Here is a 27690-nt window from a genome sequence, read left to right as displayed (position 1 = left end):
TCAAATTATTAAATCATGTTTAATTTCAGTTTTAGAAACTACCGCAACAAGAAAAACAATGGCAACCAGGTGGCAGAATATAATGTGTCCTCAGTCTGGATCAGCCTGAGCTTTTTGCCTGTTTAAAGGGAGTTTTTCCTCATCACAGCTGCCTCAGTGCTTGCTCTTGGTGGGAACTACTGGGTTTCTGTAAGTAATATTATAAAGAGTCTAGACCTGCTCTATTTGAAAAGTAACCTGAGATAACTGATCAGGTGCGATATAAATAAATAAATATAAATAAACCAAACCAAATTACTTTTTTTAGTTTTTATTTTTAGTAAATGTCTGGAACTCCTATATTTGTAATTTACTTGTAATGTATATATCTAATGTGTCTTTACTGTTCAGAGTAGAGATCTCAAGAACTGAGGGATCTGAATTTTTCCACAGTATTCATGTGAAAAACAGAGGGAGATCTTTGCCCTCATGCTCCACGGCTGTGTGAGGTCATATAACACGGGGACGCCCCCAAGCGGACAACAGCAGCACTACAGCATCAACCTGCTACTGATAGTTAAGTTTCGGTTTCCAATCATCAGAAATGATACCGGACTGTCCCACTTCACTGAAGACAGCAGTCAGTCAGCAGTTTGCCGTCTTCTCCTGCTTGTTGGCGGAAGGAAACACAGCAGCAGCGTCGAGATGTTGGAGCCTGAAATACTGAAGTTTATTTGTGCCAATCAAGGCGCAGTGAACACCGATGAGCTGGTGTATAATCTGGGCCCTGTGACGGAGATAATTGGTAACAAGGATAAGTTTGTTTCGTGCTGCCCGTTCGGACAGCCGAAGGTGGTGGCCAGGACCAGAGTGAGGCTGTGCAGAGCCAAAGACTGTCCGGGGACATGCAGGGGGCTCCACCTGTGTAAAGACTACCTCTTCACCGGATCATGTCGCTTCATTCAGTTGCGGTAAATATGTTTCGCTTTAAGTAAAGAGTTATGTAGCCTCAAACTGGCGTGTTAACCTGATGTTACTGGTGATGCTGGAAGTGGGAGAGGCCTGAAACCGCTTCAGAGATGGTCTTCAAATGAACTTTTATTTCTGAAATCCATGTTGTCAGCATTTTTTTCATCATTTATCATCATGTTTAAAACTATTAAATGAATGACACCGCTGTCAAATGTTGCTTTTTGCGTTTAATCGGACTTTCATGCGGTTGCATTGAATGTCTATCTCTTTAAAAGGCCTTGGAGCACGTGGTGCGTTCAGGCACTGCTGGCAAAGTCCGACACTTCGATTGTAGCTTGACATTAACTTTCCCTCTTTGCACTTTAAAATTTTTATCAATAAAGTTGTTTTTTTTAAAGGGACATTATGTGGCTTTACAGGTTAACTTGACACCTTTTACTGTTAAAATTTGGTGGTCACTTGTTTTTTTTTTTGTTTTTTTTTAGGGAGCTTCAAAGTTAATGTTATTAAAGGAGTAATCTGACATTTTAGCAAAACTTCAGGAGGAGAATTAGTAGAGAAGACACCATGTCTCATGTCTGTAATGTAAAGCTAATGTGGCCACAAACTGTAATCTTAATCTATTAGCTCAAACACTGGAAACGGGACTCCAACCCAAGCAAACTAAACTCTTCTAGTACCTCCAAGTGCAGTGATAGACTGTTTCTACAGCAGCCAATTTGACATGAAATAGTTGTGTAAACAAAGGTGTTTACCAATGGTACTAATTATCTGTTCATCCAGGTCAAACAGAGTCACTGTCCAGCTGTTGTGCATGTTGACTAACTAGAAAGGTTGTACGCTGAATAGAATGGAAGGGGACCCTGAGGTGGAATATAATTTCATAAGTATGTTTTTATCGGTGTATAATCAGTTGAAAATAAGAATCGTTGTGTTTTTGTTACCTTAGAATGAGTGTTTTATATCCACAGAGGGTGCAGGTCCTCTTTCAGAGAGGCCACTACGCTGCACCACCATGTCTCTATGGTAGACCAAAACGGGGAAACCAAACAGTTGTTCTTGAGAGTTTTCGCGGTCATGATAGAGTCCCCTACACGCTAGGCGAGGCGAGGATGAGACGAGCTCTTTGCAGTTTGCAAGCTCACTGCTATACGCTGCAAAGCCTGACAATTTTGGGAAGACTGCTTAGGTTATTCACTTCTGCCAGAGCGTTAATGTCACATGAGAATATTGATGCTACTCTTATGTCTCTACACTAAATATGGAGCTATCACCTGTTTCCTTAGCTCAGTCAAGTGTAAAAGTGTTACAGTATGGTTTTAAGCGGGTGCAGTAACTTGGAGTGTGAGTTTTGCCTGTTTTAAGTCTTTATTGTATGCTAAGCTATCAGGCTCCTACATATTACCATATAAACAGGCAAGTGGATTCAATCTTCTCTTGACTATTAGCAAGAAAGCAAATTTTTTGCAAACTGTTGCTTAAAGATTGACGTTTGTCACATACTCTGCCTTCTTGTTTCAACGTTTATAGGCCGACTTGCAGAACAACCAAATGCAGTATACCAATCCTGCGCTTGAAATTTCATACGAAGTCATCTGACAGCAGTCAGGCAAATCAGATATGTGATGTAATGGTGACCTTTAGACCTGTAAGCATATGACTGTAGATAACTTCTGAATCAGTCAAGTCTAAAACACAACAAAAACATGTTCACTTCCTCTTTGGAGCCATGGCTATAACTCTTGTTTGTTCAAATGTGCTGCTGTGTAGTTAGCTTTATGTCTCATTTTTGATAATAGCAACACTATCTGTAGACTTTCCAAGCAGCACATGAATGCATAATAAATCCATATTCATCCAATATGTAGCTTAATTAAATGTGTTGTGCAATACATCATATAGGAATCTACTCTTTCGCTGAGCAACTGTATGTTTCAGGCTCAGACTCATGACTGAACTGTGTGTGTTGTTTTCTTTGACAGTCGAGGATGTAACTTCTCCCATGAGCTGGGCTCTGATCACAATCAGAGGATACTGCGAGAACATGAGCTGGAGAGCCTGAACAGGACGGAGCTGTGCACACTGCTGCTGCAGAGCGACGACAGGATCCTGCCTCCTGTAAGTCTGACTACATCCAGAAGCTGCATTCAGAGTAGAGACTATGAAGGAAAAAGGGGTATGGGAATATTTTCAAAGGAGTTGTCATATTGTCAAATCAGATCTGTTTGATCGGTCGCTGAGTGGACCAGAACTAACTAACCATCTGTTGCCTCTATGGAGAGATCTTGAAAATATGATTACTAGAAAGAGCAAAGATTTTTGTTTTTCTCAGCCAAGGACAGTATAAAGTATCCAGGGCACCCCCTCATAAATCCCTTGGAATAAAAGACATAATTTATTTCCTGTTGTCTTAGTTATGTGAATGAACACAAGACAAATGTATTAGAAAGATATTAGACATAAATCAAAAATATCTGCACCATGTCACACATAACATGCATACACACACATGCAGAGAGAGTGCTTCACTCTTAGTGCATAAAATAAAAAGTGGGTCTTGTGGGTTCTAAAATATACCCATAAAATATAAATGATATAAAATAATTAAAAAAAATATAAAAAGAGCATTTATAAGCCTATAAAATTGTTTGTGCAAAAGAAATGGTTTGTGTAAATAAGTAATGATTGCTAAAAGTCTAATCATAAAATACATGTAGGCCATAATTAAGTCTTTGGTTAATTAATTATTTTTTAAATATAATAATAATTCAAATGAATGAATTTGAAAACTTTTTATGGACCCTTGGTATCGTGAGACAGACCCCTATTACTTTTTTAAATCACGACCCAGGATAGTTAGGTTGGTGTTCATGACCCCCACAAGAACTCCATATTGCAGAAGGTGCCATATGATAGCTAGCATAACTGGCTATAGCTCATTGGTTAAAGGGACAGTTCACAAAAGTAGTGCTATTTATCCTTCCTTTATCCTTTTGGTGTGAGTTGCAGAGTTTCGGAGATATCGGCTGTAGAGACGTCTACCTTTGCTTGAATGTAATGTGACTAAATGGCACTGGGCTTGTAGAATAGATTTGAAAAATTCAAAACCAACATCTTTTTCCAAACATCATGACCCAGTTACTCAGGATAATCCACAGACCTTGTTGTGAGCAGTTACATGTAGGAACTACTTTCTTTCTGCAGTAGAATTCACCAGGACTACTTTCATTTTTACTAGAAAACTTTTGGAGAAGGCCAGCATCATTATGTTGAATGTCATTAAGGGGCTGATGTGTTTGACAGCTGGCCCCTGTCTCTCTTGTTCCCTGCTGCTTACCACAATGTTTTATTTTATTCTCCATAACCATCTGGTGACCCTCCATGAACTATTTCAAGACCCCGGGTTGAGAACCACTGTTCTTGAGTACCTGAAGTTTTGTTGACTTTAGCAACACTTGGGTTTAGCAGGATTATATCTGTGTCTATAAAGTAGTTTGTGGTTGCCTTTTCATTTGCTTGATTTTAACCACATTTTGTCCCTACTCCAGATATGTTATGATTACAACAACGGTGAAGGTGAATTTGGCCGGTGTCAGGATGGTAATGACTGCAAGAGACTGCACATCTGTGAGAAGTACCCGAACCGTAACTGCAGCTGCTACAGGAATCATGAATTTACTGCGCCACAGCCATTGAAAAACCTGCAGGAGAGAAGCGTGCCCTTAGACATCCTCCTGTCCTTGAGGTCAGTTTATGCAAATATACAGGCTTTGAAGTACACCGACAACAAGGGCAACCATCAAAAGCGGCAACCGACATCTTCCACCAGTGCATTTTCCTCTGTTGCTGACAACACTGCAATGTGGTACAGAGGGAGAGGTGGTCACCGGGGCAACAGAGGCAATAGAGGCAATAGAGGCAATAGGGGAAACCGGGGCAACAGAGGTAACAGAGGCAACAGAGGAAACCTGGGCAACCAGGAGCGTACCTTATCCACCAGTGACATCCTTGCTGACATCGATGACTTAGACCTGTACACTGACACTGGACGATCCGATGGCAACACTGACCAACTAAACTCCTCCACCAGTGACCTCTCCTCTGTTGCTGCCAACGACACTGATGCTAGCAGCGAGGATGGTCGGAACAGAAAAGAAACACGAAGGGGGAGTAAAACTGCTCCTAGAGGGAGAGGTGGCAACCACGGCAACAGGGGCGACCATGAACCGCTGCCACAAACCCGTTCCACTAATGACCTCTTGGCTGCTGTCAACAAAGGTGCAAACGGCGATGATGGGCCGAACAGAAGAGAGAGGCCAAGGCCTGTCAGAGGTAAACTACGCCGGCTGCGAAAGCTTTGATTGAAAGTGTTCTCTGAAGGAACTATGTGAAATGTAAAAACAAAACAACCCTTTAAAGTGTTGTTTTTCTTTCTTTCTTTTAGATAAAACTGAGATATGCATGTACTTCATCAAAGGCCACTGTAAACATGAGGGTGAGTAGCAATCACAACAACAATAATTCCACTTATGTCGTGTAGTGTAAAGGGATCGTTACATCAGTTTGCTGCAGTGACATTAAAGATGGTTTTTATGACCGGTGTGTTCTCAGAGAAATGCTTTAAAGCTCATGACAAGATGCCGTACAGATGGGAGATCAGAGAGAACGATCAGTGGACTGTCATGTCTGATAATGAGAAGATTGAGAAGGACTACTGTGACCCTGAAAACACATACAGGTACTTGCTGCTAACATTTAATGGGATTGTAGTTCTAGAAAGATATTCCTAAACTCAACAATGTCAACATGTATATGTAAACACTCACCCATTGTTTTCCATTGCAATGGGATTGTTTGAACAAACTAATGTGTTGGTGTAACACAATAGATTATTTGCTTATAAAAATCTGAATTGAATTTTTATGAATTAATAGTTACTCATTTTGCTGTCTTTAGTACTACCAGCCCACCTGTGCATTTTGACACGATGACCTGTGGGCCTAAGAAAGTACGACGACTGTCAACCATCAACTCTTTGCTCGAGCCAACCTTCATCCTCACCACTGAGTGGGTCTGGTACTGGGAGGACGAGTTCGGAAAATGGAACACGTACGCGTCAACTGTGAGTAACAGGAGTTGCTCATTTTTAGTTTGAAGGCACAAAGAATTGCTGCCCATTCCCTGTATCCTTACAGCACTTTGTAGTGTTTTTCAGCTTTTTGTTCTGGTGTTATTGCACACTTTGCTTTTGTCTCCTATCAAATATCTTCTCAGGACAAAGCATTCAAACTTTTTTCTGCAAAAAGACCCCTAAAACCTTCCTCTACCTGCTCAGCACCAAACACCCAACAGACAAATTTAGCTGGAAGCTAATGGACATAGTCAAGCATTTAGTGGTTAAAGGCAGATAATTCCATCAGAAAAACAAAACAGCAGAAAAGAGAGTGAAAAATAGAACTACATTCATCAGGTGGTTACAAACACAACTCCTAACCAAAATATGTCAGTCAGTAAAGTGCAGATCCCTGCACAGTAACAGATGGTGAAGCACCTACTGCAATGCCACCACAACTGCCAGTTTACATCCACGTCTGTCCAGATTCATATATTGTTTGTAGTGAAGTCTCTGAAGGAGTTTAATTCTGAATCACAGAGGTCCCTCAGCATACAGTCATGAATGTGCATCAAAAAATGTCTGGTTGGTACAGAGGTACACACACACACACACACACACACACACACACACACACACATGCAGAAGCGTTTATATGATCCCCTCCCAGTTTACACCTGGCAGGGATAATGAATGCTAATGTTGCTAACTGACAGCTGTGTAAATAAGCAACTGCTAACACGTTCACCATACAAAACAATGAAATGTTGCGTTTATAGCTTTTTTTGTTCCATCCCCCAAGTGGCTAAAACCCAGTTAATGTATTTTGAAGGTCATCTTGTCACACTAGAGTATCTCATTTTCAGGAAGGAACAGGAGGACTTTGTTTCTCATGAGCTACGTTTGTTTTGCTATTTGGTAAATATTCATACATAGGGATGTTCCAGTATTGCCAGTCTGCAGCACTGCTATTGCAACCAGTCTGACCATTTTACGGCTGATCAGAGTTTGAACTTGATAATGCCACGTCATTAAAACCTTCCTTGTTGAAAGAGTTCCCTAATAGATAACAGCGTGAGTTGGCAAACAGTGCAGCAGCATGAAACAGCAGCAGCAGCCAACACTTTCACTGAAGATATGCACACTGACAACATGCCTCGGCAAGCGAAGCTAGTGGAGCTGATTTGGGCTAAAAATGGCCACTTTACCTCGACGTCAGTGACATTTTGTCGGCGTACCACAACCCTACACGCTGCTGTAGTGACAACAACTCACTGCAGCAAACTTACTCTGGTAAATTTTGCCCGCGATGAGAAAGAAGTGAGGCTGTCCAAGCTTTGCTCTGAAATGGAATTTATAATGTGATATTAGTCTTCTGATGCAATCCTGAGCTATCTGAGCGACACTGGCTGTGGGTAGTTGTTAGACTCGTGGAGAGCAGCGGCCTCAGATTCTGACTTTTAAAGGGACAGAAATGTAAAAACTCAAATCAGGTCTGAACTTCCCACTTTATCTCTCCCACTCGTGGTCTACTAAACCTGCGCTGAACTGACGACTGTGTGTGTTTACATAACCCTGCAACTCTTTACATTCTGTTTTATCTGCTTAATGTTTATAGTAGGCATTTTTCCCCTGCTGTATTCTGTTGCTTAAGCTGCTACCCATGCACTTCATTAAAGTTTTAATCTTATCTTTTATGGCTCTACATCCACACAAAAATCCAGAGATGCTGCCACAGTGCCTGGGCTGTGTTCACAGGCTGTGTGGCAGCATCTCTGAGGAAAGAGATTAGCAGCAGCGCAGATTGTTGTCAGACTGCATAAATTTGAAATTGTCATGCTCATATTGAAACGATGGATTGAGAAATAGTTTTAAAAGTTTTAAAGGCTTTTGGTGGAGTTCCCTCAGCTATAGTTGATCGATTGTCCAACTTTGAGTCCTTCTCATCTCTTAATCTTTTGTCCTCCAGGTTCACACTTTCAAAAAGAACATTACTTGAAGCTACAATTTCAGACTTCCAGAGAGGGATCTGAACACGGCACGAAAAATCTGATGAAAATCCTAATCCTGGACCACACTGCAGACTCACAGTGTTCCTCACATTTCACTTTAATAAATTGAAGTCTTGAATTTTTAGGCCACATTCTTAAATTCAGTACATTTTCCCAAAATATTATAAAAAAAAGCTGCTGCATCAACAGTTAAACTATTTCTTGACTCTGTTGGTTGCCTGGCAGCCTCACAGAGATGACAACAATGGTAGCTGAATTTTGTAGTTTTTTTATAGTCAAAAACAGTCCCTGACCCCACCGATTCCCCCTCCATCCACTCCTCTGGTAGCCTCATATTTAGCATACAGACATGAGAGTGGTGTTGACCTTCTCCTCTAACTCTCAGAAAGACAAGAAAATTGGTGAAATTCCTAAAATGTGGAACTTTTTTCTTTGGAAACATTCCATCAGCTGATTTGCAGTCAAAAATAATTCAACTGAAATTTTTGCATACAATACCACCTTGAGGTAAAAACAGACTTCTCTGTCTTGTGTGGCAGGACGGTGGACACAAGCCAGCAGACATGGACAGCTCTAAACTGGAGCAGAAGTTCCTGGACAATGACAAAGATGTGGTGGAGTTCAAAGCCGGCTCACAGACATATTCACTCAGTTTCCAGGGTAAACAAAGATTATGCAACTGATCTCCGTGTTTACACATTTGTGCAGTTTTCAAGTATGAAAGCAGAATTATAATTGTGTCATTTTTTTTCTCCTCAGACATGATACAAACAAACAAACAGTATACCACTAAGAGGCTTGTGAGAAGACGGCCCCAGTTTGTGTCTGCCACTGATGTCCAAACAAGGAGAGTGAGGTACGACATCCTAAATATACTGTGTTGATCCCACTCTTTTTAAAAAAAACATTTTATTCAAAATACCTCTCAATAAAACTAATCCTGGTTTGTTTTCTGTCCACAGACGGCCTGTTGGAGCAAACTTGGCTGCTATACCAGGTCACTGGGACAAGACACAGATCCCTGAAACAGGATTCAAGGTGTTGTGAATACACTACACCATCAAACTATATGTGAATGTGCATGCTATTAAATATATAAAACAAGCTAATAGATAGTTTAACACTACTAACTAGTGTAAAGGTTCAAAGGTGCTGAAAGTGTCCTAAAGCTTGAATTTTGATGTGTACCTGTTGTTTAAATTGGCTGAACATGCACCAAAAGTGCGTCAAACTGCCTTGATGCCACCATTCAGACCTTGTTTCAATTTTGGAACATCAAATTAGGACTTCAGCTTTTATCTGCAGCCACAGTCCCTGTTTTTACAGAGCTGAAAGGAACAAAGGGCATGGACATGAGGAAAAATTAAAGTGTGATCAGACACAGCAGATATAGGGAATGTGCAAATATGGACAGAAGTGTCCACGTGATATAAAAACATTTTTTATCTAATGTTACTGTACAGTAACACTGTGTTTTATCTGTGAAGTATGAACTACACTGCAGACTGGAGTGCATTATTAACTAATAATAACTACGATGCCCAGTCTCTCTCTCTCTCTCGGGGTATTTTGGTGTTCAATTTGTTGTCTTCTGTAGTTTACAATGTTCTCAAACTGTTGAAAATTGAAGTTATTAACTAACCCCCTGTCTCGACCGCAAATGAGACACATTTTTTGCGTGTCTAGTGCAACAAACACTGTCTCCAACAGCTACATGTGCCTTGTATAAAACAGACAGGCATAAACGTGCCTTGAAGCATTTATTTAGACTTCTAATCTTTTAATTATTTCTTTTTGACATTATGCATGTAAACCTGTGGCTTGTGCCTGGTAAAAAGGCACTCTCCCTTCACTTTACCTAGCAGCTGGTAAGAAAAACACAGGAACATCTTGGACTTTTTCTGCAGTGTTTTCGTGGGCAAACTGTACATTTACTGCCACTAGACAACTTCACTGCTAAACTTCAGTCCCTCTGCTTTGATCGCAGTCACACTCTCTCTAGTTGTTTATCTCTTTTGCCCATCCACTCCCACTGTGTGCGCACGCACACACAAATTACAGTGCTTATGCATCGTGGTCATGTAAAATAGATCAGGAATAATCACACATATCAAAACTGCATATTGTCCAGAGAGTTTGGTGCTCATTTCCTGCTGGACACTTACACACACCGATATAGACAGACACTTGTCACAGAGGACAACAGTTTATTAAAGAAATAAATTCCTATTAACATAACATATTACATAAACAGATAAATATGAATAGCAACCTTTTCTCAAAATACTGCTGCTTCTGTGGTGTTGGCATTTTAAATCCGATGCCTGCAGTAAAACAAGGCATGTCAATTATTGTTTTCAGTTAGTTTGGGCCTTAACTGCTAGAAGTAACCTAATCCATATGATAATTTTCATGATGTCCATATTTGCTTATTGTTTGTTTTTCTGGATGTGAGTTTCTAACAAAAGAGGTGAAAAAAAATCAATGTTGTTTTGCATCAACCTGGAAAGCTGAAGCTTCTAATATTAACATAAAAATAAGACATTCCTGTATTTTAATCTATAATTGTCTCAGTTCCACATTGTATGTTGTTATTATTATATATTCAGCATAAATTAAAGGGAAACTTCATCACTTTTCATTTGCATATCCATTCAGTGCTGATGGTAAATGTAGTCAATTAAAGCAATAAATTAACACTGATTGGATATCCGCATGTTCCTTTTAATGCTTTGTCTAACTGTACTACCAAGAAATAAAAGTGTGACTCCTGAAAAGAACACGCCAATGTTGTTGGACCACTATGTTCATTTCAATTGTGCATTGTGGGGTCATCAGCACCACAGAAAAAAAAAACAAATCCTTAATAATAACCACAGCTTTTTTGTCATGTCTCCATGCACACATTACAAACTTAAGCTACTATAAGTGAAGCTAAGTTTTGTAGCAAAATGACTTTAAATGATGAGACTGGCAATAATAATCTGTACTTCTCTTATTGCCAACAATTCCTGCTAAAAGAAAAGTGTGTGTTATTCCTCTGTGCCATAGAGTTCAGTTGTTTGCTAAAAACTAATGAAACCACACAATGAGCCACACTGTTGCACCAGGTGACGAACTTGCCACTGTTGTTTATTTCCCACATAAAATCCCACAAAATGTGTATCCGCTGCTGAAAATAGTCCCCAACAAATACACCATTTCCTCCTGTGTTAGTAATAGATAAAAATTACTTTTCTTTTTATCAATAACCCAAAATATAAAATAGTGGAGAGAAAAGTCTTCCTGGGAGGAGTGAAAAGAACTTTTCTAACGAGGACACAGTGTTCCTGATGTGAAGCACTTGAAACCAGGCCAACATCGTCTACCTGCAGAGCCACACAACAGTTCCAGTCCAACCTGAACCACCTGTGGGCAAAAGAATTTGCAGCAGCAGTTTTGCCCTGTAGATGTGCAGTTATAATAAAAGTGAAACGCGCACTTCTAAAGCTGCAGGTGACGCAAGTCTAGTGGAGAACCTGCAGCCTTTGAGTTTGCGAGTAACAAAACTTAACAAGACTTAAAACATGCAAGAATTTCATTTTCTTTTGCTCGTTTGGCCTTTAAGCTACATAAGACTATTTTAATATCTTGTTGGCAGACAATCCTGTCACTCCAAAATGATTTTCCATTGGTGTAAACTGAGATTTTTTAAATAAGAAATATGGTCCTTTATTGAGAGAATTTCAGCACTACTCATTTTTTATGTATATAATCAGCTATGACGTAGTTATAACTATTAAAAGACAAGTACAAAACAAAGAACAGCATTCTGTAGATATATATAAGAATCAAAAACATAAAAAAAAAATAATTTAGAAAATTAAATTTAAGTGGCAGTAAAGGGTGTCGATCCAATTAAAGCAGCTATAATCAATATTTTTATTAGAATAATGTATCAAATGAATAAGTGAAAGGAACCTCCTCTTGGCTTTACAGCGCTTTATAGCAACTTTCAGAATTTGTTGGCTGTCTGGCACAACTTTACGGTTTTGGCTCAGTCTCACAGTTCTCATAGAGTCATTTTTGCCCACAAGAGGCGTGATTTTCTGTGCGCAGTCCTAAAAACTCACTGTATACTATTTGCTCAGCACCAAACAGCAGGCACACAGTGAACAAATAGCTGGTGATCATATTTAAAGCAGGATTTAGCAGATACAATAAAGAACAACATATTTCCCTCAGAAGTGGGTGGAGACCAAAAATGGAGTCACAAGAGTGAATGTTAATTCGGCACATGACCATGTTTCTGCACAGCTGTTGGCTGTGTAAATAGGAAACAAGCAAATTCTCCATATCAAATGTGATGTCATATCATATCAAAAAAAAAAAAATCACTTATTGCAAGTAATTTTTGAGATTATTGATTTTTTTTTTCCTTAGAAAAATATTTTATTTTCTCTTTCTTTTTTGTCCAGGGAGTCTCCCTCCAGCGCGCCTCAGATGAATTTAAGGAGATTGAAGCTCTTTTCTGTAAAACCATGAGAGGTTTTGACATCGTCAAAATTGAGAGGATTCAAAACAAAGCCCTTTGGGAGGTCTTTCAGTGGTATGTATACTATATGCATGTATAATACACATTTATGTGTGTATGTAATATATATATTTTTTTAAAATATTTTTTGGTCTGCAGACTTATCATTCAAACACTAATCTCTTTGAGTGTTTAATATCTCAGCTAACTTATCGTATCTGCTCAGATTACTACTGTCTGATTGTTAAAGACTAACTTTTTGAAGAAGAAAAATTCTTTCATTTATGAATGAAAAGTTCAGGATATAAGTGTTCTTCACCAAAAGTCATTTCACTTTACGTTCTTAAATGTATCATCTTAATTGAAGTTTTCTGATGTCTTTTTTGCTAAATTAAGGCAGAAAACTCAGATGAAGAAGAACAACGGTGGACGCAATGTGACAGAAAAAAAGCTTTTTCATGGCACTGACACTAAATTCGTGGACGTCATCTGCCGCGCCAACTTTGACTGGAGAATCTGTGGAACTCATGGAACTGCTTATGGCAAAGGTGAGTTGAAGAAATATTCATCTTGAGTACATGGTGATATGATAACAGAACATGTGCAGTTGTTATATTAAATTAAAAAGAAAGTCAATCTGATTAATCCTAAAAGTTAAACTTCACATACAATTTGCACTAGAGCTGTTGCAATGATGTAATTTCCCTGTAGTGGCAGTGCAATATTTGTTGCACTAATGCTAAATGTAGCATTAACTGTGGATCTGGTCTTCCTGCAAAACAAATTAGCTGCTGGGTACTAGTCAGAGTTACACAACACTGCAATTGAATTCCTGCAGTTTGACCATTTCTTTCTCACATGTAGCCAGAGTTACCTGTCAGGGCACATGCTGGCACAGCGCACAATGGGTTTCCTTGTAATAATGAAACTAACACAAGCTGAACTAACGTTAGCACTACAGTGTAAAGTTCCACAAAAAGAAACAAGAAAAAACAGTTTCCTGCATCAGACCTACTACTGCCATTATTTAGTTGACTTCAAATGAGGTTTAACATTCACAGTTTCACTTGTCCCTCAATATGAGAACATTAGCCCAGCATCACCCCTGTCCGTCGTAGTAGCCACGTTAGCTGCACAACATGCTAAATATAGCAGCTGATCAACTGGAAATTAAACTGCAGCAGTTTTCTGATAGTCACTCGGTTGTTATGAAGTCATTTATCTTTTTAAAATGCCAAATTTGTTACTTTTAGCTTCACAGCTTGATATGCTGATTTTTTGTGGTGAATGTTGCATTTAATATCTTTGGGTTTAGACTAGGCTTGGGTTGGTTTACAGTTTTACTGATTTGATCCAGACTAACCGACTAAACCAACTTTTCTCACTATGAAATGCTCAGATGAATTTTAGCTTTTTGTAACATTAAAAAACAGCAAACTGTTTGCTATGAGTTCTAACATGCCGAGTAACTTAACAGGCATCATAGGAAATGTGGGCAGAGTCTACAGCAGAATGCACATCATGGCTTGAGTACATGGTGGTGCAGAGCTAAGTTGCTAACTAGCTTGTGAAATACATTGTTGGAAAGTTAATAAAAATGACCTTATCATTTTCTCTTTTCAATATGAGTCTAATATAACTGTCTGTAATGTCTGTGACTGTTGTTGTATTAGTGAGGCAGCTAACAGAGCTAGCTATAGTCAGTGCAGTCAGTAACGTTGCATATGGAAAGTTACACACAAAGCCTCTATATGATCCACTCTCCTTTGCCTTGATAAAGTAACTGCATTATGTTGTTAATAGAAATGACAAGACTTTCAGGAATGTGAACCTGCCTCGTTCATGGACTGTCATTATGTTCCACCTGAGATCTGCTGAGTCATGTGCGACACCCAGTGTTAAAAGTTGGTGTCATCAGTCTGGTCTGGTATTTGACTTAATATCAAAAGGCAGTCTGAAATTGTTTTCATGGGTCCAACCCTAGATTAGACCTTTGGTGTTGGGAAATTCTGCTTGTGAAAAAAATAGTTTAACTTTGTTTTTACTTTTTTAGACCAAACACATAAATTGTTTTAATCTGCAGATGAATCATAGAATAATCCAAAAATTTTAAATCTTTTTCTTTGTTCAAATTCAGGTAGTTATTTTGCCCGGGATGCCAAATACTCGCACAGCTACACCGGTGATTCTGACGTCAGATCCATGTTCATCTCACGGGTGCTGGTGGGAGACTACACTAAAGGGTCTTCAGACTACCGTCGGCCTCCTTCCAAGGACGGTGGGGACGTAAACTTCTTTGACAGCTGCGTAGACAACGTAATTGACCCTTCTATCTATGTTGTGTTTGAGAAACACCAGATCTACCCCGAGTACCTGCTGCAGTACAAGACCACGCACCCGCTCGTTTCCTTATATGGTACTGCATCAGCACCGGCACCGAAACCAGTGGTGGCACCAACACCAGTACCGGCACCTCGAGTAACTCCTCAGCCCACTGTATCAGTTTATTCATCCAGTGCAACCTATTACCAACCCAGCACAGCTTCATCCAAACCAACATCACTTTATCAACCCAGCACGTCCACTTACAAACCCAGTACAGCCTCATCCCAATTCACATCATCTTACCAACCCAGCACAGCCTCATCCCGACCCGCGTCATCTTACCAACCCAGCACAGCCTCATCCCGACCCGCGTCATCTTACCAACCCAGCACGTCCACTTACAAACCCAGCACAGCCTCATCCCAACTCACATCATCTTACCAACCCAGCACAGCCTCATCCCGACCCACGTCATCTTATAATTCAAGTAGTAGTGCTTACCAGTACCAATACAAATCAGCTTCTACACCTTCCTCACCAATCCCAGCAACAAAGGAAAAAACCTGTGTCATTTCTTAGAGACAAAGGTGAAGTGAGGACAGGTTTTTGGAATGGATAATGACATCTGAAGGAGCTTGATGGAACTTATGCGGATGATGAGGGTAATTTTGGCAAATATTGAGATTATTATCATTACCATATTTAAGGTCAAAAATTACACAAGCAGAAAAGACATGATGACAAAAAAACAACGTAAAAGAAGTAACGAAATAAAAGACATAAGACGAAAAACAAAGACGTAACAAGACGACAAACAACCTAAGAGACGTAACACGACAAAAAAGACGTAACAGTACAGAAAACAACATAAAATGACCTAATAAGATGAAAAACAACGTAAAAGATGTAACAAGACAAAAAAGACATAACAATATGAAAAACAAGGTAAAAGACATAACAAGCCAAAAAACAACCTTAAAGATGAGACAAGACAAAAAAAGGTAACAAGACAAAAAGGACGTGACAATACAAGAAATGATTTAAAAGATTTAACAAGACAAAAAACAACTTAAAAGTTGTAACAAGACTACAAACAACCTAAAAGACATAACAAGACAAAAAAAGACGTAACAATACGAAAAACATAATAATACAAAAAAAAAAAAAAACATAAAAAGGGTGAAAAACAATGTAAAAGTTGTAACAAGACAAAAAAAGGCCCAAAAACATGAAAAACAAGGTAAAAGGCATAATAAGCCAAAAAAAACAACAACCTAAAAGCAGGTACACCTAACATAACGAGAAAAAAGACGTAACAATGAAAACGACGTAAAAGACGTAATAAGATGAAACAGACGAAGAGGAAGACTCAACCATGGAGACAAGGTGGATTTCAGTTAGCTTTGCACAGAAACAGCTGGTAAAAATGTCCTTCAGAGTGCTACTTTTTACTTGTATACTTTGAGTACATTTCAGAGCCTGTACTTTTTCACTTTAACTTGAGTAAAGAAGTTGAATCAGTACTTCTGCTTTTTAGTCTTTTTTACACAGCAATTTCTTTGTGTATTCATCATTTCATATTAAGTACAAGTCATTTTTGCTTAACAAAAGCAAAACTACATAACATTAAAAAGACATAATGACAAAAAACGACTTAAAAGACACAACAAAAAGACACAAGACAAAAAAGTCAAAGACAAAAAGCAAGTTAAAGACGTAACAAGACAAAAAAGACATAAATACAAAAAACAATGTAAACGATGCAGCAAGATGAAAAACAACCCAAAAGATGTTAACAAAAGAAAAAAGTCATAACAAAACAAAAAAACAACGTAAAAGATGGAACAAGACAAAAAAAGATGCAGTAATACCATAAACAACATATATATTTTTGATTTGTCTGTTCAAGTCTGTTTGCTTCATGTACGTTCTGATTTTCTCACCAGATCTGTTACCATCGCACTCAGTCAGCTTTTGCTTTTATCAGCGCACTAACCTAATACAACTATACACAACTTTTGTAGAATTTCCACTCAGGTTTTTTTATGCGCAAATGGAAAACAGGCAGATGGAAACACACTTACAGTATTGAGGTGTACTTAATGGAAATTAATCTATTATGGATATGTTTATATGTGAAATAAAAAATGTTGTCAGAAATTTGCTCAGGAAATGTTACCCATCACAATCCCATGTACATACTTATGTTCATGGTAATAATAAAGAATACATCATATCTAGTAATTATTGGATTAAGGGAAGCTGCTGCATAACTCCCCAGCCTGTAGAGGACGACAAACTGCTGTGTTGACATTCAAAATTAAATGCTAAAAATGAATCAGCTTCACTGACAAAATGTAAATGAGGTTTTGTAATTTATACGTAAGCTGTTTTTGTCTTACAACTTTGCAGTGTGCTGTTATTGATTTTTTAAAAGCAGCACTTGTTTGATTTGTTTCCTGTCTTTTAACATGCAACTCAAATCTGTATAGGAAAAAAAAATCAAAATTGTTGTACTGTTTGCAAACACTATTGATTCTGGGCATTGAAAATAAATGAAATGTTCATATTAACTGAACAAGCAACATTGTTTTATCTTTGGGTTTGCTTTGTGTGATGCTGTTGGAGCTGCAGTTCTCTGTCTTTCTCTCCGTCTCATAAGTGAATTGAAAACGCCACCAGCGGTTCGGTTGGACCTCTTAGTGAAATGAGGCAGGGCATGAAAAATGATCAATATGGCTGCCGGTGCTTCCTGTGACATTAGACATTAGGCTGCAAATCACCTCCCATCTCCCCTCAAAACACACACACACACACACAAACAAAGAGTGTACACATACACTAGCAACTGCCTCCTGTTGTGTTTCCTGACAAACTGCAGAGTGAATGTGAATATGTTTGCATGTTAAGATGAGATTTCACTATAGTTTCACAACCTGACTTTTTCACTGAATTATTCCACATGTCATTAATTTACACCAAAGTTGAACACTGATTTGTGCAAAATCTGAATTATATTACATCTATACATACAAGTATGAAGACATGAAGACGTTTTACTATATGCAGGCATTTTGTCAAATGACTGCAAAGCCTGGATCAGATGTACTCGGATCAGTACAAACGCTCCTCACTCAAAAATTCCCTGAAATAAACAGCTTTGATTTGTACCATTGACTGTCAATCATGATGTCAAACACCCCTTTTATAGCATCAACTAACTAATTAACACCAAACTTATTACAAATATCAACACTTAAGCATACATCAGTGTCAGAACAACTATCTAAAATGACAGACATCATTTGATTTCACTTTGAGGAGCTGTCATGTCGTCCATATACAGTTAATGTTTTGGACCAAAGAAAATTTGAGCTAATGAATGTTTTTATGTTAACTGGAGTAGTCAATTGAAAGAAAATTAGTTGTCAACTATTTTGATAATAATTTTTCAAGCAAAAATATTGTGGTTGTGTTAAATGTTAAAAGATTTTCTGCTTTTCTTTGTCCAAAAAAAAAAAAAAAAATAGTAAGTGAAAAGTCTTTGGGTTTTGGAATGTCCTAATGCCAAAGGAACAATTCACCCTCCTAATCAAAAACACATATTTTTCCCTGGCCTGTAGTGATATTTATCCATCTAGATTGTTCAGGTGTGAGTTGCAGAGTTTTGAATATATCAGCTGTAGTGGTGTCTGCCTCTCCAATATAATATAATAATACTGTATATATTGGGACAAAACGGCATCAAAAAAAGACATTTAAATGTCCACCATTTTGTTTAGATGGACTTGGGAGTTTAGCTAGTGGGTGATTTTTTTTTTTTTTTCTAATTTCAGAAAATGTATTTATGCAGAAAGAATTTAGATCAATAGAGCAAACAATACATAAACAATAACTGAGCTCTGTATAAGCTATTTCTTTTCAGGTTAAAGACCTGATTCCAGCTGGTTTCATGTCATGTTCCAAATGTATGCAATCCTGTATCATTTCAAAATAAAAGTGTGCTGTTATCTGAGCTTTGTAATAATCATAATCAAACTAATATGAGAGAATTCACAAGCACTGGTGGATTCTTGAGGGTTTGTAGATTGAAGGACCTTTTTCTCAAGGAAAAACTGAGAGCACTAATTGAGAGCATCTCTTTCCTCCTCTGCTTGTTTCAAAACACCTTTTTTTCTGTGCAGAAAAGATAAACCGCTCTAACACTACTGTAGGTTACGATGAGGCAATACCCAGGGAGAAAATGGATTCGGCTGTCACTACCACTGCATCCATTTCTCCGCCCTCATGCTTCATTATGTGTTTGCTGCCCATTAAGATGGAGCTGTCCTATGGGAAATGCAGCTGTGCCCTGCAGGATCTAACAGCCCACCCAGTGACAGTAAATATCCACTGACATTAACCAGCCTAAGCAGTCACTTCCTGTCTGATGTGTGCCCGTGGCGGCTGCTCCGTCTCTCCCTGGCTGTCGTTTTCCTGGTATCCTCCAGAGCCAGCTGCGTGGAGCTTCCAGGCCTCAGCGTATCGGAAAATCTGGTTTTCCTGCATTGCAAGAGCTTATGAATTAAATATAACTCCTTTCCCTTTGTTTGTGTGCACCCCTCCTGGTGTTTGTGGTGTTTATGTTTCTGCTGAGTCATGGTGGTTTTGTTCCAGCCGATGGAAGAATGCTATAGTGGCAAAAAAAACCCTGGGGTGACTGGAAGTGAGTCAGATCTTTATTTGGCTGATAGCAGAAGAAGTTTTTGTTGAGTTTCTGAAATTTTTGTGGTGATTTCAATAAAACTGCAGTCAGCAGATCTACGGTATGTACAGCCTCGATAGATCAATACTGAACCTGTTGATCAGCCAATTATTAAAGGTGTTTGGTAACAGCTGCAGTTTTAAGTCCTTAAAGGTGCTTCATGCAGTGTGTTGGTCTCTGTGTTTACTAAAGGGCTGCATATTCTTAGCATATACTTAAACCGAGGTTTGGAATCAACCATGGATAACTCAGCCCCTTTCTACAAACACATTTGGCCACACTGCATTTAGCCACAGGCTAAGAAAGCTTTCACACTGGCACAGTCCTGGCACATTCCAAAGTGGGCTAACCCTGACTTGAGCCAAGGGCTTGTTGGCCCTACCCCAAAGCAGGGTAGTCCCAAGTTTGAAGGGTTATCCCCTGAAAAATTACTAAACCCAGAGCCTGTATGAAACAGAGCTAAAAGATTAAAGAACAATCACAGAGCCTTCTCAAATGGTCTCATCAGTTTCTGTAATAATAGACATTTAACCCAGAGGCAGTAGAAGTGCAGTGTGAATCCTGGCCTCAACCTGGATGTGTGTGTGAAAAAAAAAGCCAAAGGTTAACTTTTAGCTCAGGAATGTTCCAGGATTGTTTCAGCGTGAATGCTTTTTTAGCCTGGGGCAAACAGCTTGGGGTTAAGTGTGGTGTGAAAAGCCTAATTGCTAACCTAAGGTTAGCCCAGGGCTATATGATTCACACTACACTTCTACTGGCCGTGTTAAATGTCTGTTCGAACCTGTGATTGTTTACATTCTAGAATATTGTAGCCCTGTGTTTAGCAGATTTTCAGGGGATAAGCAACCTCTAGATTAAAGTCAGATTCAGCCCTCTTTGGAATGTGCCATTTTGCCATTTTAAGGCTTTTTTAACACTGCACTTAGCCCAGTGCTGAAATCATGTCTAGAACCTTATTAGCTCCAGGCCAAGAAAGCTGTTAGCCTCAGGCTAAGAAATTTTGCATACTGCCACAGTCCTGGCACATTCCAAAGTAGGCTAACCCCGACTTTAGCATGAGCGGAGTTTGCGGAGTTATCCGCTAAAATTGTCTAAACATGGGGCTAAAAGGATGTTAGCATGCTGACATTGGTATTTAGCTGAAAGTTGCCAACCAATGTGCCTAAGTAGAGCCTCACAGAGCTGCTAGCATGGCTGTAGACCGGAGCTGTGCCAAAAATGTGCCATTTTCTGAATTGTTATGCGACTGTACATCTGCCTGTAATGACACAAGACGGTGATAATTCATACTGTGCTGTTGTACTGTAAAGGACTTTCTAGTAGTTTTTTATTTTTTGTGTAGTTTTTATATTTTCTCTACTTTTCTACTTTACTACTTTTTGTATACAATTGTATTCTCATACTTACTGTAATAAAAATGTGCCATTCAACTGTCCTACTTACAGTTCTGTGACCATGATAGGAAGCAACTGGGATGCTGGGAAATGCGGTCTAAATGTGATATGAATGAACTACCAATCCTCTTAGGCTGCACCCTGATCTCAGTTTCTATTTTTGTGGTGCTGCTGTGTGCAGATGTGTCTTGCTGTGATTGGATAACAACATTTGTGCTGCACTTTGGGGTCTCTGTTCTTTTTTTTAATACTCACACATAAAGTTGATTATATCATGAATTCACACAGACAACATTAAATGATCAAAGAGAGGCTTAAATGATGCAGCTAAAACACTACTACTGATATTCTAATATTTAAATATCCAATTTAAAGGTGATCATTTCAGAAAAAACTTATTAATGACACCAGTAGCCGTTACGTGAACTGCACTCTGTATTCTGTTGGATGCATGTGTGCTCGCACTCTGTACATGAGAGCATATGATACATGTGATATCCTCTTTTTAATATTTTTATTATTTTATTTATATGTATTTATATTCATAACGAACCAATCACATGAAATCTTCTTTTTATTATGTGATGACATCTTTTATAAATCCTTATTGTTTCATTCTTTTTATCTATTTATATTGACACATTTTTTTTTCTGTTTTTATTGTTCTTATCTCTTAGCATTCTTTCTTTTTCTGTTATATTTTTGTGTCTTTTGCTTTGTTCTTACTTTACCTCAATTTTATCTTAGTTTTGTCTTGGCCTTGTTATATGTCTTTCTTGGTACTCTGTCTGTGACAGTACTTAATAAAACCTGTTTTTAAGGGTACTATATAAATAATATGATTATGATTATAAAGAGCATCCTGACATCTGGCGGACATCTTCAGTGCCTGAATAAGAAAATCTGGATGCACTATGGGACAGTAATTCAATAACGCAGTTTAGATTTGTGTTACATATATTATATTCCTTGTAGGTTCTCATGGGATACATAAAATGAAGCTCCGGGCTGGATTTGGTCAGTGTTTTTAGCCTGCAAGCTCACCACTAGATGCTGCTAAATCCTACACACTGCTCCTTTAATACATGCAAATTGCATCACATAGATAGTTCCTTGAATGCTGATGAAGATTTATACTGTGGTGTAACTTTAAATGTGAAATTAATTAGTTGCTATCGCAGCGTCTGTGAATGTGCTGTTTGCCTCCAGAGGGCTGGAAGCTGGACCACAGCTTCTCATTAAAGTATAATTAGCACCAACACAATCCCAGGATTTGTACATTCATTCACACAGTTATCCATGAATTAATTAAAAGTTTTCTTAATCCAGCTTTGTGCTTATGATCCTGTTGTCTAATGCGAGACTGCAGTTTCATAATTAGGTTCTATGGTCTCTATGGTTTCTCAGACATTGTGCCATGTGATCAGTTAGACACCCAATGAACTTCTGAAATGAAACATATAATCACATATTGTAAAAATGACACATGACAAACTATACCTTTATGGTATTAGCCTGCAGTTTAAAGAAATCGTCCTTTTACCCCACAGAGAATACTCTTTCAGGCCAGCAAATTGTCAGCAAACAGACAACTCAGTGGCGTCATGGCTGCACTGTGGGTTAAAAGAGATTAATGATGTTGTTATTACACTCTGTTACATCAGTGACAGCTGTGGGTCGACATGTTCCTCTGTGTCTGAGTGCCATCATCAAATATTTACCCCTGCTGATATGCCTGACAAATATCTCAATCATTTCACTTTGCAGTAATGATTTGTCCATTCATTATTTTGTCCAAGAGGTAGTTATTGGTCATGTTGGAAGGTAGGCACTGAGTTTAACACAGCATTTAAAGGTCCAGTATGTCTATATTAATATATATATATTTATATATATTTATTGGTGCAATATGGCAGAAATTGAAAATAGCATTAATAAATATGTTTTCATAAATGTATAATCACCTTAAAATAAAAATCACTGTGGTTTTACTCACCTTAGAATGAGCTGATACTACAAAGGACACCACCATGTTTCTACTGTAGGCCAGAATGGACAAACTAAACACCGGCTCAAAATGCAGCCTTTTGCATTTTTCCCAAGTTTTTCACCCACTACAGGTTCTGCTACATGCTTGGAAGGGGAGGGTGCATCGATGCTCGTTATGGAAAATGTATTAGTAAACATTTGCCTGTTCATCCAGCAGACATGGAGCAACTTAAGCATTTATTTGGAACCGTGTTTGTGTCCACCTGATGAATTTCAGTCAGCTATTAACTCTCAGTTTAGCTCTGTTTTGTTCTCCACCAACTCCCACGGCTAAATAGTGGCTAAATGCTCCACTGTGTTCACTAGCTAGTTGCTAACTAGCCATTTGGTGTCGGACCAAACAGTGGTTTTATAAGGCTGTTTTAGCAGCAACCAGAGATTTTTGCTAATTATGAACCTCAGAAACAGAAAAGCATCATATATTTTACAATTTCCACCTGCACCAAATGTGTATGTGCCAACACGATCCACAGGAATAAAGACTTTTGTTTTTGAATGCTTAAACTGAAGTGCAATGTGTGCAGTGTTTTCTTTCCTTAAACCTGCAATAGCAGATATTTTGGCCACTAGGGTCAGCACAACAGGCTGTAAACATAATTATCATATCAGGTGATATGGCGAAATCATGGGCCAGCAGGAAATGCACCATGATGTTGAACAAGTTATGGATTTTTTCTGGGTTTGAACACTGCTAGAAACATTTGGGATAATATAGGAATTCGACGTATCCTGTATCTTCCCACAGTGTCCCAACTAGTGACTAGCTAGCAAATACTAGCAGGAAATGCACCGTTACCTTGAATAAATGGCAGATTTCACAGAGGAAACATTTGGGATAAGGTAAATACACAACTCAACAAAATATATAACATAGGTAGGTAGATATTTTAATGTGGAAATATAATAGCTTTACACAAAACCATGGCTACATTATGTTCAAGGTGATGTATCATTGACATGGTGGTCGGGTTGTGGCAACTGTGCATTTTAGTCATCTAAATTTAAAAATGAACCTCTGTAATAAAAAAACAGAAAAACAGGAAAGATCTATTTTATATTTCATTAAACATGCATTTAAGAGTATTTTTTAGATAAGTTCAAGAAGTTAAGGCAAATAATACTATAAAATAAAATTAAATATTACATGATTATTTTCTATTTATTTATTTCCTGCTTCACATTTGATTTCTTTTTGCTTCATTGAGAGATGCTCCCTCAGTTTCCCTATTGGCCAATGAGCTTCATGGACCGACTGCGGTAATGAATCCACAACACCCCTCACGTTCCCGACATGCATTGTGGAAAGAGAGAGAGAGAGAAAGAGAGAAAGAGAGAGAGAGAGAGAGAGAGAGAGGGTGGGGGGCTTGGCTGGGAGGCTGAGGAGGACCGTGGACCTGAGCGCAGAAGAAGAAGCAGCAGCAGCATCAAAAAAAAAAAGAAGAAGAAGAAGAAGAAGAGGAAGAAGGGTCATCATCCGACACTTGCTCATCACTGACAACCGCTCAGGTAAAGACATTTTGTGCGCATTTATTCTCAGCATCATTCCCACGTTTTGTTTCCAGTATTTGCCTCCGTGTGTGTGTGTGTGTGTGTGTGTGTTTCCTGCTGCCGGCTGTGCTTGTTGGGAGAAATCAGCTGCTTCACACAAAGAAGATCATCTTTTCCGGGTTTATTTTGTTATTATCGTCAGCCCTCTCCTCGGATAAGCCGTGGTTTGACCTGTGAGCGCAGTGTTTTTGCTGTCAGGTTGGTGTGATCGCTTTGACAGACAGCCTGCTGATGTACTACAGTAGGTTTGTGCAGGGATTCCCTCCTCAGCCATGTCTCTGCAGCCCACAGCCCAGTCACTCCTCCGCTGAACGTTTCATTACAGGGGGGAGGGAGCTGCCTGGGGAAGGTGAGGGGGGGGGGGGGGGGGGGGGGGGGGGAGATATCCATTTCATGATTGTGACTGGGGGAGACAGCGGTGGATTATAAAAGTCACTGTACTCGCATGTTGAGGTGTGTGTGCTTCCTATTTGGGGGATGTGAAACTTATGCAGAAAAGACCCTTTAGCTCTGATTAAGCCAACAAATTTCTCTGAACTCGGTTTTGTTTGCTTTGCCTGAAGATCATGTTTTTATTTTAATTATTGCCCCAATTTTATAAAACCTTTCCCAAACAGAACAACCCATATTGAACATTGTAAATGATAACCACATTAGCCTTATTTTGTGTAGTGATAACTGTTTATTGTTACCATTTACCAACGTAACCACTTGGGCACAGTGAAAATAAGACATAAGCACAATATTATCAGTCTTTCACTGGATATTTTTAGCAAGCAGTTGTCTATTTAGACATAAAGCAACCTTATAGCTCAGTTTTGGTCTCCACCAAGTCTTTAGAAACATATCTGGGTCTTTAGTTGCTAAATACTACATTATGTTACTAGCTTTTCGCTAACTTTGTCTGTCTGCTGTTTGGTGCAGAGCAGGGATAGCGTGCATTGAGTTTTATATGCTACTAGGAGACGTTAGGGTGAAGTAAAGAATTAAAGTTATAATATGTAACATTTATGCATCAAAAAGTCTAAAAATGCTATACATATGTTATATTTTGTTGCGTTTTGTGCTTACATTGACCCAAATGTTTCCAGCAACGTACAAACACTGAGAAATCTGTATTTTATTAAAGGTAATAGTGCGTGTCCTGCTAGCTAACCAGCCACTAGTTTCTATAACTTTGGGAAAATATGGGATACATTGAATACATCAGAGAGATAGAAGGGAAGACGATGAACATGGCTGAACATAACGTGACTAAAACCTTAATATTACTTTACCAACTCCCATGATCCCATGCTACTTCATGATGTCATCAAACTGTGTCTTTTGTTATTGTTTTAATGTGAGAGAGAACCCTAGTGGCAGAATTTTATATATTGTACATTTAAGTAGATAGCAAACAGTTAGCTATTTACACAACTAGTAGACACTGAGAAAAATTAACAGTTACTTCAGAGTCCTGTTTTTTGGCCACCTGGCACGTGTAAGTCCAAATTTGATTCTCTTATAGTTCTGATTTCTGAGAAAATGTCCGCGTGTTTAGCTGCTAAATGCTCCATTATGTTCTCCAGCTCATGTTAGTTGCTTTACTTTGATGCTGAGAAGGAAGCTTAGCATTCAGTGAATTTAAGAGCTTTTTTATGAAAAACAGCTACATAGGCTGTTGAGAACAACGCCACTGAGAGTATCAGTGAAATTGAAGTAAATCTTTAAAGTTGCGGGCCGGAAAACAATTAGCTCAAAGATGCTAAACGCTGCGTTGAGCTTATGGGAGCTGCAGTTAGGTAATAATCTCTGTGGGTTTGTCACTATAAGCTACATTTTTCCACATACAAGTAGTTACAGGAGTCAGGACCTTTAATTAGTATCATTAGTAACACCTGTTCTTGCAGTGAAAAAGGTCTATTCCCGAGGGAAAAAAAAAAGGGTCTTTATTTGCTAAATGCTTCAATGCTAGTTGCTAACTTTGTCTGTCTGCTGTTTGGTGCTGAGCAGCAAGTTCACAGTGAGTTTTTTATAGCTTTTTTCAGCCAAAAACAGCAAACTAAGGCTGTGGAAAAAAACAATGCTACTGAGAGCGGTGAGAGTGAGTTAGCATCTGCTGTAAACACTATGAGACTTGCTTTGGATAGCTGTTTTCAGTTGATCTATGTGTAATATAGTTCTCTCTATCAAATTAAACATAAATAATCTATGTATACCATATATAGTTTTCAGGGACTTTAAGTGTTATACACACACATACAAATTTATTGTAATTTAAAATGACAGTATGCATTTTCTGCTGGTCTCTCATGTAGCTCATGATGTGGCGTGGGATCATGGGAGTTGTTGTCTTCATCGTTAAACAACCACCATTGCTGATGAAGTAGCCTAAGAATAATCCTGTTCCATGACAAATGTGCAGTACAAACAGTGGTCAAACCAGAGTGGCTAGTTGCGCGTTCATGGACTTCTATCATCTGGTGTTTCCCGTGTTTCTCTGTGGATGACCGTGGTTGGACACATTTGGGATAATGGAGGTTTAAGAACAGGTTTAGTCGTTTTCAGATATTTTAAAGTGGAAATGTTACTTATACATGTAATTTTTAGCAAAAAAATGACTATACATCTATATACGGTGGACACAGTGTTGCAGCTCAGCTCTGAATATTGATGGTAATGACGCCATACTGTCAAATAAACACCATGCAATATTTATCAGGCAATCAGGAGGCAGACACGAGTGTTCCCTCCATAACCAGTTATCTATTTTGTCTCCCAACAGATGCTCCTCAGCATGAAAGGCTGCCTGCAGCCACTAATGATCCCCCCTTTTTTCCTGGTGAAATGATAAATTGCAAAATAAAACAGTGACCTTTCTGTCCTTAATTAGCTGCTTTGGTGCTTCTCGGCGTGCACCAGACCGAGGCAACCTGTTCAGCTTCCTTGCACCAGACCTCCTTGCACAGAAAAGTGTCCAGTTTGTGATGGGAGGGGACCTAAGTGTAGAAACAAGTTGTAGTAATAATGTGGGGGCTGGTTTGTTCTGAATGGAGCTT

General features: G+C 38.7%; 2 protein-coding genes across 3 annotated transcripts in view; both read left to right on the top strand.

The window, feature by feature from the left end:
- Positions 1–587: 587 nt before the first annotated feature.
- LOC146306627 (protein mono-ADP-ribosyltransferase PARP12) lies at positions 588–17880 on the top strand. 2 transcript variants are annotated; one of them, XR_014768991.1, is made up of 13 exons: positions 588–950; positions 2934–3069; positions 4500–5283; positions 5396–5446; positions 5563–5689; positions 5908–6073; positions 8616–8736; positions 8836–8932; positions 9039–9114; positions 12534–12664; positions 12986–13137; positions 14727–15811; positions 15860–17880. XR_014768991.1 is itself a non-coding variant. In XM_084711088.1 (12 exons), the coding sequence occupies exons 1-12, from the start codon at positions 685–687 to the stop codon at positions 15491–15493; spliced, it is 2874 nt and encodes a 957-aa protein (XP_084567214.1). In that variant the 5' UTR covers positions 588–684; the 3' UTR covers positions 15494–17880. The 2 variants fall into 2 exon arrangements, 1 of the variants encoding a protein (XP_084567214.1); XM_084711088.1 differs by having other exon boundaries at positions 14727–17880.
- A 6603-nt stretch (positions 17881–24483) lies between these two features.
- syn3 (synapsin III) overlaps positions 24484–27690 on the top strand; it is a 139503-nt gene continuing 136296 nt past the window's right edge. Inside the window, exon 1 of the mRNA XM_084711188.1 lies at positions 24484–24607. The gene's annotated coding sequence lies outside the window, so the exon portion shown is untranslated. The remainder of the gene's footprint in view (positions 24608–27690) is intronic.

The sequence above is a fragment of the Lutjanus erythropterus genome, chromosome 22, assembly GCF_056507025.1.
Source record: "Lutjanus erythropterus isolate fLutEry1 chromosome 22, fLutEry1.hap2, whole genome shotgun sequence".
NCBI classification, from domain to species: Eukaryota; Metazoa; Chordata; class Actinopteri; order Lutjaniformes; family Lutjanidae; genus Lutjanus; species Lutjanus erythropterus.
The sequence above is the reverse complement of the archived record's forward strand: the minus strand, read 5'-3'. Positions and strand labels throughout refer to the sequence as shown.

What these genes read in the sequence shown, in the direction of transcription:
- LOC146306627 (XM_084711088.1), top strand. Translation starts at nt 685, where the DNA reads ATGTTGGAGCCTGAAATACTGAAGTTTATTTGTGCCAATCAAGGCGCA. An exon ending in GGAACACGTACGCGTCAACT is followed by an intron (nt 6,074 to 8,615) that starts GTGAGTAACAGG and finishes CTTGTGTGGCAG; the next exon opens with GACGGTGGACACAAGCCAGC. An exon ending in GTCCAAACAAGGAGAGTGAG is followed by an intron (nt 8,933 to 9,038) that starts GTACGACATCCT and finishes TTCTGTCCACAG; the next exon opens with ACGGCCTGTTGGAGCAAACT.